This window comes from Neophocaena asiaeorientalis, unplaced genomic scaffold (assembly GCF_003031525.2).
Source record: "Neophocaena asiaeorientalis asiaeorientalis breed wild unplaced genomic scaffold, Neophocaena_asiaeorientalis_V1.1 scaffold7, whole genome shotgun sequence".
NCBI classification, from domain to species: domain Eukaryota; kingdom Metazoa; phylum Chordata; class Mammalia; order Artiodactyla; family Phocoenidae; genus Neophocaena; species Neophocaena asiaeorientalis.
In genome coordinates, this window is record NW_020185337.1 from 3,893,803 (window position 1) to 3,906,027 (window position 12,225).

At 39.6% G+C, this 12,225-nt stretch overlaps 1 protein-coding gene across 1 annotated transcript in view; it reads right to left on the reverse strand.

Annotated features, from left to right (window-relative positions):
* Positions 1 to 12,225, reverse strand: part of HHIP (hedgehog interacting protein) — an 89,684-nt gene that overhangs the window by 18,504 nt on the left and 58,955 nt on the right. Inside the window, exons 7-11 of the mRNA XM_024736154.1 lie at positions 11,790 to 11,933; positions 7,894 to 8,015; positions 5,262 to 5,385; positions 4,180 to 4,310; positions 412 to 493 (exon numbers count right to left, since the gene is read on the reverse strand). Of these exons, the coding sequence (XP_024591922.1) occupies positions 412 to 493; positions 4,180 to 4,310; positions 5,262 to 5,385; positions 7,894 to 8,015; positions 11,790 to 11,933 (603 nt within the window). The remainder of the gene's footprint in view (positions 1 to 411; positions 494 to 4,179; positions 4,311 to 5,261; positions 5,386 to 7,893; positions 8,016 to 11,789; positions 11,934 to 12,225) is intronic.

Here is a 12,225-nt window from a genome sequence, read left to right on the forward strand (position 1 = left end):
AACAAAAGTCATACTAAGCATACTAAGGTCTGCCAGAATGTTCCTGGTTTTCTCGAAAGGAAAGGAGGGTTTATTGCTTCCAACAAGAGAGCGGAAGCCGCTGCCTCATACATCAGGGTCCTCCTCGGACATTTAAGTGAGGACCCTGATTCCACAAATATAATGCTGCTTTCAGATGACAGCAAAGATGCCATGAACGTGATCGAAATAAGGCCTTTAAAGTTCAGGGTGTTCAAGTCTAGGCCTCAGAGACTGGAACTGAGGGTCTCTCAGGAGAGCACTTAGCAGATGGGCAGGGCGGAAATGTTCATCTTTGTTGAGGGCTAATTGCGATTCCATCACTAATTTGAATGCACTGGAATAACTAAGAGAATATTACTTGACTTAACGGAATATTTAAAAAAGCCTCACCTTTTGGGATCTACAATTTTGTAGAGTTTTCCATTGTGAGTCTGGGTCATACTTTTACTACTTGATAGAATGTAAACTTCACCTATGAAGAGAGAAATACAATGTTAATTCACAGTATTACAAAGCCTTACCTTCTTTTGCCTAGCAGATTATTATATATATATAATACGTATGTATATATGTATGTGTATGTAGGTATGTATATACATATATTATATATTCATGCATCCTCAGAAGATCACTTGTCTGAGTGCATCCAAATTCCGGTCACTTCTCCCCACATCTCACTATTACTCCAGTGCGAGCAGGTATTAATCTCTCACCTGGAAGATGGCAACAGCCTCCTAACTGGTCTCCCTGTTTCTACTCTTATTCTTCTATGTTTATTCTCAACATACCAGTCGCAGAGATTCCTTAAAAGGCAAGTTAGACCATATAAATTGGATCACATTCCTCTGTTTCAATACCCTCCAATGGCATCTAATCTCTCTCCCAGCAAAGGTAAGTCCTGACAGGGCCTACAATGTCCCCCCCTTACTGCTCTGACCCCATCTGCAATGTTTCTAGCCTCACCTCCTGACTTTGGACATGCAAGGCAGGTTCCTGTCCCAGCCTCCTGTCACAGGCCCCTGGTGTCCCAGGCTCCTCCCGCCTCAGCATCTGTCCCACATCTTATCTCAGGCTCCTGTCAGTAGACCACCACTAGATGCATTGTTCCCCTTTCATGTCTGTGCTTAGATATCATCTTTCTTGACTGTTCTATTTAAAAGTACACTTGTCCCAACTCCTAGCCATCTCTATCCCTCTTTACAACTAGATTTGCCTCCTACGCACTTATTACCAACTAATGTACAATATATTTTTTAAAAAATTTTTTATTGTCTTCCTTTAGGATGTAAATTTCATGAAAACAGTTTAGATTGTTATCTCTTTATCTGCTCCTGTATCCCCAACTCCTAGAACAGAGCTTTGCACAGAATAGGTGCTCAATAAATAGTTGTAGAACGAGTGTAGAATGGCAAGTTTTATCTTTATTTATTCCACCCAAGATTCAAAGGTTTGGTTACCAAGTTGTTACTGTTAATTGATAATTTGAGGCCAGATGGCATTGGGTACTCCTTTTTAATTTTTAGCTTTTTAAACAAAATACATTTAAATAAATAGCTGGGGGGAGAGAGAGAGAGAGACCCTTCTGCTCAATCCCAGCTCCATGTCTCTGATTCCTGACACCAGGCTGTGTTCCTGAAAATGAACTACAACAGATGGAGTACCCTCTTAGGAGAGAACCGCTCTCGTTTATTACCACTCCTTCCATATAATTCAATATATAGAACTGATCACATGAATAAGGAATTAGAAGCTGTATTTATGATTATATGTTTATAAGGCTTTAAAATTTATATTTGGTTCTCATTCATGAAATAGGTCTTGATTTAGGGTTCTCATTCATGAAATAGGTCTTGATTTAGTCTATATGTCCCTTTTCTATTTTATTATTGTGTATTAAGCACACCCTACTACTTTCTCACTTCTGGAAAGGATGTTATGGGATTTACATTAAAAACACAGACACAACAGAAAAAATAAAAATGACGTTAAAAGGCAAAGGAATGTAAGTTAAAAAAATCATATTTATTTCAAGTACTTTATGTAGTTTACCGCATTTAGTCCTTACAACAAACCCATCCTAATTTTATAGTTAAAAACACACACACACACACATAGAAAAAAGACTCTCAACACTTTTTGTTTCAAAAAATGAAAGCTCTAACTCACTTTCTTATATGGCTCTTAATTAAAAACCAAAGAGTTTTGCATTAAAGAGTGAAAGTCTATTTATTTTTAATTATGAAATATACACTATGTTGTTGCTTTTGGACAGTAAGAACTGTATATGCTTCATTTCTTGGTTCTCCTCCCAACACTGTATTAAGTGTGGACAGATATTTGGATATTTTAATGGGGGTGATGCTAATAGGATGAATGATGGTGAGTCACTGGCAGTAAGGTCTGGGGAAATCAAAATGATTCATCAAAATGGTTCTAAATACTCACCTCTAACTCTGCCACAAACAACGTGATCCTAATTTATATTTTAAAATCAGAGTTTGCCAATGACGTTTAAATTACAATTACAGAAGATTTAAGCGAGAAAAGGTATCTTTCTGGTTCATTTGAATGGGGTAGGAGAATTTCAAGGGAAAATTCAATGCAAGATGCTTTCAATGCTAGAACAAGAGAAAGATAGATTGGACTTCTTTTTTTTTGAATCCTTATATTCCTGCGGCTTTGAAATCTGTGTGTTGTGTTTCAGGAAACTTGTCTGAGTCCCTTGGTAACCTAAGTGAATGGCATGGATGTATTTCTGATGAATTCTCTGTTTGATGTAGGAAAACCAAATCTGCGTGTTTAGAGTAAATAATTCTGATTTAGGGACTTCCCTGGTGGCGCAGTGGTTAAGAATCTGCCTGCCAGTGCAGGAGACACGAGTTCGAGCCCTGGTCCAGGAAGATCCCACGTGCCACGGAGCTACTAAGCCTGTGCACCACAACTACTGAGCCTGCGCTCTAGAGCCCGCGAGTAGAGCCCGCGAGCCACAACTACTGAGCCTGCGAGCCTAGAGCCCGTGCTCCGCAACAAGAGAAGCCACCGCAATGAGAAGCCCGCGCACCGCAACGAAGAGTAGCCCCTGCTCGCCACAACTAGAGAAAGCCCGCATGCAGTAACAAAGACCCAACACAGCCAAAAATATAAATAAATTTATAAAAAAATATTTAAAAATTATTAATAATTCTGACTTAGCTAGAAACACAACTTTTCTTTCTTAACACCTAGAAATTTATCTCCAAGGCTAAAGGAGCATGGTAGCCATAGTTTGTTTGGATATTATTCTTTAAAGGGAATCATTATGAAAACTACATTTATCTCTGAAATTTAAAATTGGTAGCATTTCACCCTTTGATTGATAACATTCCAATATCAACTTCTTTTTGCTTGGTAAGCTGCATACATTTTGATAACATACCAACAAATAAATTGTATGTTATCCTAGAGATTATCAATGAGAAGATAATTTCCATTCTGTTGGAAAGCAGATCTACAAAGTCGGATTATCTTGGACAAATTTCATGCCTCGATGGGCAAAAAAATAAGGGATAAAGTGAGATTCAGGGGCTTCCCTGGTGGCGCAGTGGTTGAGAGTCCGCCTGCCAATGCAGGGGACGCGGGTTCGTGCACCGGCCCGGGAGGATCCCACATGCCGCGGAGCGGCTGGGCCCGTGAGCCATGGCCGCTGAGCCTGCGCGTCCGGAGCCTGTGCTCCGCAACGGGAGAGGCCACAGCAGTGAGAGGCCCGCGTACCGCAAAAAAAAAATTGACATTCAGATTCCAACAAATTTTAATTTATTCCAAGAGACATGGGTAAGTGCAAAGGTTCAGATAAAGAATATAAACAAATGACTTAGCTGCATCAAAAATATCAGTAGACATTTAAAATTTTCTGTCTTCAGACTCAAAAATTCTCTTTTGTTCCCGACTCCCAGTTTTCTGCTTTATTACTTTCATATTTCTGGTGGCGTGGGTGGGAATAAGGTTTAAAGACCCCCAGAGAAAGTTTATTGGAAGAGAATACTGAGTTGGTCCTCTTTGCTGTAGGTTACATTTCCAACAAATGGAGGATGAGATTGTTATACTTATTTTTCAGAGCAGAACAGAGCCTCTTGGGCAAAGATTGAGAATGGAACTTAACAGAAATAGTTTGTACAGTACCTAATTCGTCTTCTCCAAATCCCAAAATGTGACCTGAAAAGTAACCTCTACAGGAACCACCGTTGCCAAGACAGAGTGGCTTTTCTTGCCATTGCTTGGTCACAGGACTTTGCTGGAGGGTTAAGAAATTCCTACAACAAAACATACCAGAAACCTACGATGAAAATATGCTTTTGCCTGAAAAACACAATAAAATGTTTAAAATAAAACTCATAATAAATAATTGTTGTGCCACAGACCTGGCTTCTAAAGGGAAAAATAATATAGCCCATAATGTGTGTGAATACGCCGAAATTCCCATGTGAAGAGAAAGTACTTAAGATAGTATTTTGTTTGGAGGCGGGGTACTAAAAGTACCTGAGTCTGAGAAAAGCCCTCCCCTTCATCCAGGGAATGATACTTCCTCTCCAGGACTAGACTCCATGCTGTGCTATTAATCAGAGAGAGGGATGGGGGAAGATCATGGGGTCAGTACTCTTTTTTAGTTCCTTTCAGCGACCAAGCATATCAGCTCTGCCATATGGCCTGAATGCCAGTGACACGGGGAACAAGATTCTTATTTTGGGTTTCATCACAGAGTTTCTTATAATTATCAACAATGTGACCTCTAAACTTTAGGCTAAAATTTAATTTTGTAGCATTCCTATGAATAGAGACAAATTAAGGTCTGTTGCCAAAAGTCCCAAAAGTTTGGCAAAAGCAAAAATTCTTAGCCTTCCAGATAATGTTTAAAATATTTATACAACTCATGTAAAACCACAGTTTTCAATTTACTCATGATCATGGTAAATTTATGTTAAGGATGAAGGGAAGACTCTAAATAATATGAAATGTCTATCTGAAGACCTCTCTGCTCTTAAAAATTATTTTATGAATTTGATCAAGTCTGTTTAAAAAGCATCTCTTAGGAAGTTCTTAAATTATCCCACCAAACATGGTGGAACTAAAAGTAAATAATATATATGTGTGTCCCACACCTGACTTCCAAAGGGAGGCAATCATTTGAATATTTTATGATGGTTTGCCCAATAATCAATGGATATGTCATTTGATCTATCAAACTGTGGTATCAGGAAACCTACCCATTACGATCTCCAAACACGTAGCTTCCATAGAGTCTTTCCGACTGGCAGCCTCGGTAAACAAATCCACCAACCAAAGGACCGTTACTGAATGGCTTGAATTCTAAAAGTGATGGCTCACTTTCTGGAAATAAATAAACATAACATTAGATCAAATGAAACGTATTTTCATAAAGGAAAAGTAATGTAGGCCACACCACAATTATTACAGTAATTTTTTTTTTTTTTTTTTTTTTTTTTTTTTTTTACGTTGCAGAGCACAGGCTCCGGACGCGCAGGCTCAGCGGCCATGGGTCACGGGCCCGGCCGCTCCGCGGCACGCGGGATCCTCCCGAACCGGGGCACGAACCCGCGTCCCCTGCATCGACAGGCGGACCCTCAACCAACTGCGCCACCAGGGGAGCCCTATTACAGTAATTTAACTCTGAAATGTGTTCCATGATGCATAAGATGGATCCTTGTTGTAGATATTTAGTGAAAATAATTACCCCTTTTGCTTAAATATAATGTAATTAAATATAATGTAAAGGGCTTCCACGCATAGCGGAATGAAATAAAAATGCTCTGCAAATGTTTGTTGTTATTATAACTGCCAAGATGTATAAAATTTTCAATGACATTAGAATCTGGTATTTTGCAAAATCATGGACCTTAGAACTAAAATACTTTAAAAAATACTTAATTTTTTTAATATTGAATTTTTTGTAGAAATGCTTTTGCATATGCCTACTAAACTGAGCCAGACCTCTCAAATTTTATAAAATGCTTAAAACTTCAAGCTTTAAAGAAAATAAAGGTATGGTACATAAAAGGTCTTCAAAACCACATTTGTTGCATATTTTAAAACACTGTCACTTAGTCAAGTAATATCTTCATTTAAAATGTCTTAAAAGTTCTGTTTATAGAGTTATGTGGTTAGCAAAGTCTATTTCAGTCATTCCTTCAGAATTACATGTGGATAGACATGTATCTCAGTCTTTCCAGGCATGTCATTATGTACTTGAATACAGGGATGCCAGTTGCAATGGAAAAGATACAAAGTCAGCTGCAAATTAATCTGAAAATTACTTATTACGTACTTAAATAAGTCACTATCAACAGGAAGTATTTTAGGCAAAAGCTTCTGTGGAAAGACAGTAATTCTAAAGTCCTTCCCCCACCCCATGTGATTATGGTGAATACGATATTATAAAAAGTAGAACAGATATGTTTTAAATAACCAGGATATTGAGAGGCAGCGTAACTGAAAGACTAAGGTCATGAACTCTGGAGTCAGGTTCAAATCCAGATCCTGCCACTTTACGTGGTGTGACAGTCAACCTTTCTGTGTCTCAGTTCCCTCATTTGTACAATGTGGCCAATAAGAGCGCCTACCACATAGGGTTTCTCTGTAAATGAAATGAGTGAAGTTTGCAAAGTGCTTACTGCGGGAGCTGGCAGGTAGCAAGCATTGTGGATGTGGCTATTTGCTTTTTTTTTTTCCTGATTTATCGAGGTATAATTAACAAATAAAATTATACATGTATGTGCATATATGTGTGTGCATGTGTGTATGTATATACATGTATGTGCATATATGTGTGTGTATATATACACATTGTAAAAGGATTCTGTGGCTGTGTGTTTAATACATAAATGTAAGGCCATCAATATTATAACCAGTTTCAGCTGAATCCCAATTAATGTGATTGCAGAATTTAATCTACAAATATAACCAAAATTCCCACAAGCTAGTGACTCATTAGATTTTTTTTCTAACCACATTATTCTTTGGTTTGGCTGTTATAAGATGCACACACACATATATGAATACCTGAAAAAAAATAAAGTAAAATAACTGAATACCACATGAACCAACACAGCTGCTTCATTCCTGGTACTAAGTAAATATCCGTATTGAATGAATAAGTAGAAGAAGCCATCAATTTAATAATCTTCATCTACTATATTCCCTGAATCATAATCATATTTGATATATTGTTTCCTCTAAAAGGAGCATATACAAAAACACTGAAAAATATTAACTTTATATTTTAATATGTATCTCTAAATACTCTAGTAATCATGTTATTAAAAATAAGATCTAAACATTCCATTTTCATGACTTGGGTAAATAAGTCATGTTTTTATAAGTCTATTACTTTGTTTTCTCTAAAATAAACACCTTTAAAAAATACATTCTTATTTGAAACACTTATAATTTTCCTAATTGCTGAGACTAGTACGTTGGGTATTGAGAAATTTCTTACCTTCAACAGTTGTTTTTTTCCCTCTGTATATAAGATGTTAAGACAAGTTCTCCCTTATATATTAAATAAATAGAAGGTATTCATCTCGATTCTCAGATGAGCAAAATATAAACTGCTAACTTTTGAAGGTCCATTAAATTTTTTGGACCTACAGAGCACCATTCAATCCATGGGAAAGGTAATTACCCACATGGAACCCCTAGAGCTTGTAAGAGTCCAGTACTGGACCTTTAAAAAGTGAGCAATTGACGCCCTCACCATGGTTAGGCCAGTATTTTGATGCTTTCCCAAATGCTCATTTTGCAGAAATCCTTTTCTCTTCATATATTAAAATAAAACAAAGCCCAAACGAAAGCCAAATCAACAAATTATGCTCTACTTACCATAATCTTTTCCCTTAATTATCTGTAGGATTCTGGCGGATGATCTGTTCTTTCCATTGGAGTCTGAGCAAAGTATCGTTAAATTGATGTTTATGTCAGTGGGGTGTCGATCCACAGCACATCTGCGACAAAATGGGGGTGACACCCATGAATTCCAACCGGGGTATCTTCAAAGCTCAGACCAGAGATTCCTGACATAGGAATCCTTTGTGGGCTGGCAAGGATCCTACAGGCGATTTAGTTTGGAACCTCTAAAAACCACCGAAGGAAACATCCTGTTTGCTTACTCTGCTGAAGTTTCATGATCTCTGGAGTGTATTTCTTAATTTCTCTTGGTATCTACCTCCATTATGAATGTACACACTGACTCAGAACATTTGTTAGTCTGTTGTTAAGGAATAGCACATGTATAATACGCTGGTAAAGTATAAGGGTAAGAATGGCGGCACCATCAATTCACACCTGCAACACGTGCGACACCAAGAACACTTGGTCCCCAACTTAATGATGATTCAGCTTTATGATGCTGTGAAAGTAGTACACATGCAGTAGAAACCATACTTCCAATTGTGAATTTTCATCTTTTCCCGGGCTAATGACATGTGGTACAATACTCTCTCGTGATGCTGGGCAACGGCAGCTGCAGCTCCCGGTCAGCCGCTCCATCACGAGGGGAAACAACGATACGCTGACACCGATTCCGCACCCCTGCAACCATTCTGCTTTCCGCTTTCAGTACAGTACTCAATAAATGACATGAGATATTCAACATCAAATAGGCTCTGTGTTAGAAGATTGTGCCCAACTGTAGGCCGGTTTGAGTGTTCTGAGCACGTTTAAGGTGGGCTAGACTAAGCTATGATGTTCGGTAGGTGAGGACCATTAAGCGCATTTTCGACTTAACGGTATTTTCAACTGATGATGGCTTCATCGGGACTTAACCCCATCATAAGTCACGGATAACCTGTAATAGTTATAGTATTAGTTTTGTGTTTCTTACATAGAATCACTACGTTCTAAAGTGTGGGCTGCTCTAATGAAGGAAAGCATGCACTCCAGTTCAAGGAATAAGATAAAGCTGATCCCCACAACCATTGAGGTCTTTCACGTGGACTCTGACTTTGTGTTCACCCCCCAGTCTGGGGCCAGAATATTTCTGTGACTTAAGCCACTGACTGTAAAGTCCATGGGGACAGGAACCACTTCCGACCTCTTTATCACTGTATTTCTACTCCTTAGTTCGAACCCAGGAATATAAGAGGGGCTCAATGTCTGTTGAATGTTGAAGTCAATGAGTGACTAGGTATGGGGAGTTTGGGTTGGGGGAAGAATGAAGTTAAATAACATTTTTGAAGTTCTCACAAATTTGGAAAACAGTCTTGCACTGTATTTAGGTTTCTCAAGCTTGGCATTATGGACATTTGAGGCCAGATAGTTCTCTCTTTTGCGGGGGGAAAGGGGGTTGTTCTGAGCACTATAGGATATTTAGCGGCATCTCTGATCTCCATACACTCGATGTCAGTAGCATGATCTCCTCCTTCTAATTTGTGAAACCCAAAAATGCTTCTAGATATCGCCAAATGTCCTCTGGGGGCAAAGTCATCCCATTGAGAATCACTGTTTTAGGCCAATAAAATACACTAATGACAAAAACAAATTCATTGGGGCTATTAAATAAATTACAAAATTAAAAAGAAAATCTGAGAGTAGATTCTGGGGCTTAAGAGATGTAAGAGTCACATGCAGCAATTATTTAAGCAACAACGACAGTGAAACAAAACCTGTTGACTCCAAATGATCCCATTCATGTTAGCCTGACCTGCCAAAGGTGGGTTAGTGGTTCTGTGGCCACAGTCACTTTCTTGTCCTCATTAATTCAATGATTCGCAGAATACAACGTCTGGCAGGGATCCTGACACGGGCCTGCTGTGACTTAAGGTGGAACCAAGTCCATACAGGGTGAGAAATTTTTCCTGTACTGCTTTTCTTTTGAAAATGGAGAAACTCTGACCAAAAAAGCTTTGTGTTTCTAACAAAGAAAGAGCAAAGAGACCTTTGGCCAGGTCTCCCAAAGGTGGAGTTGCTGGAGACCATGAGGTCTAGCTCTGACTGAATATCAAATCCACCAAGAACCACGTGGCCTTTTTAACCTTTAGCCTCATATAAAAAAGAGCGCAGACAGTGAAACTTCTCAGTATGATACTGTAAGGGTGGATCCATGTCATTATACCTGTGTCCAAACCCATAGGATGTACAACCCTAGGAGGGAACCCTACGTAAACTATGGTCTTTGGGTGGTAATGATGGGTCAGTGTAGGGTCATCAATTGTAACAAATGTACCACTTGGGTGGGGGAGGTTATGTATGTGCGGAGGCAGGGAAATCTCTGTGCTTTCTGCTCCATTTTGCTGTGAACCGAAAACTGATCTAAAGATGAAAGTCTTTAAAAAAAGGCAGGGGGAGGTGCCTGATGCCAGCTACCTCAGAGTGGTGGCTGACAGTCATCAATCAGGTGATGGGCACGTGATACGTGGCTTGCTACTCTGCACCAAGGTGCTTAATAAGAGCCAGCTTTACTTTCAGCCAATAATGATTTTAGTTCCCTTTCTGCTTTATTAAATCCTCCTTTGCTTGAAATACTCTTGGAGGGAGGCAGACTTTTCAGCCCTCTATCACGGGAAGAGGTAAGACTCCACAGCACAGGCGTCCTGCCACACGTAAGGTCTGTAAGGCACCTCGCCCTGTGTTTTCACACTGAGGGTCGGGACCCCCCGGGAAGGTTGCATGAAGGCTCCAGTGGGATTGTGGTGACTCAGGCTGCTGGACTTCAAAGTGCTGCTTTGTGGTGGTATCTGCCGGGTTCTGAGCTCTAGGAATGGAATGTGACAGTTTCATCCACTTCCTGAACCCACCTTAAGTAGTCCCTGTCGCCCAGATTTTAAGATCTGCTGAGATGCCAAAAGGGAAATGAACTGTAGACTTGGACTTTGATGGAAGGGAGATGAAGGGCAAGGAGGGATTATAAAAAGAAAAAGTTCGAGAAATACTCACCTTGCATGTAGTGAACACTCAGTAAATATTAAATAGCAATAATAACTAGTAAATGAATAAATGTGGCCAGATACCTCTTAGTATGAGTAACAGACCACAGATTAGATAAAGCTTTCATCATAGAATTGCTATATTACACTTCCTAGCATTTTTCAAGTATACCCCAAATGTCTCATTCTACATTCTTCTTAGCGGTCCTTTCTTTATGGTTCATTGTAGTAAACAGGCAGTCTGAATTCCTTTAGTATTTGTAATTTCTTGCAAGTAAAAAAATGTTAACATTTAGCTCAATTCCTTCCAAATGACACTGTGTCATCATCTGTTAAGTGAAGCTATGATAATAAGAACCATAATTTATTTAAAATCCATCACGTGTGTCAGATACTCTATTTGATTCTTCACTTATAGATCTGTATTTAATCATTACAGAATCCTTGCAAGGTGGCTATTACCATCCTCATTTAATGTATTTATAAGGAAATTAGCATTTAGAGCGGTTTAAGGAGACCAAGTTTATTATCTGTCTGAACTGTTCAGATTAAAGTCTTCATCATGACACCTGTCCACCAGTGTTTATCCAATAATAACTCTCCAAAATGTTAAGGCGATATTTCTCTGTGAGCTTGTCCTCTGCCTTGTCTAATCTGCCTTCTCCATCTGCTTCACACATTAATAGAAGAAAGAGGGCAAAATACTGGGTAAGATAATGAACCAGTGTAATTTTAGAGGCATAACCTTGGATACCACTCTTAGCTGCTCCGTGCCCGGAAACCCTCCTTCTTTCCCCACTTTGTGAATCCCAGCCCTGCTGTAAGGCAGGAGAGAGGACGGGCTTGTGTTCTCACCTGCCTGGATCGTGGAGGCCGTGGGCAAACACTTCCGGGGGCTGGTTGGTGCTGTTGAAGTGCGGGTTGCTCCTGGGTATGGAATAAGGCACGTGGCACATGGCAGTATCCACGTCCAGACGGAGCACGGAACCTGTGAAGTCGCTGAGGAATCGGAGGACAACGTAAGTGCTTTCCGTTTTTGTTAGGTATTGCGCCTACCCTCAATGCAGGGAAGTTGCCCTATGGCTAAAAAACCACCCCCCGCCCCCCATTTGAGACAAAATTATTAAAGTTCCAAATTCCATATCGTGGGAAATGAAACCAGGGGCAGTTTGGCTTCAGACACGTGGCAGCACCGAGACACAGCTCGACAGTGGCTGAAGGCTGCAGCCTTGGTGGTGCGCTGCTTTTGGTATCTGTCCTCTAAAATGTTTTTTTTTTTTTTTTTTCAAAG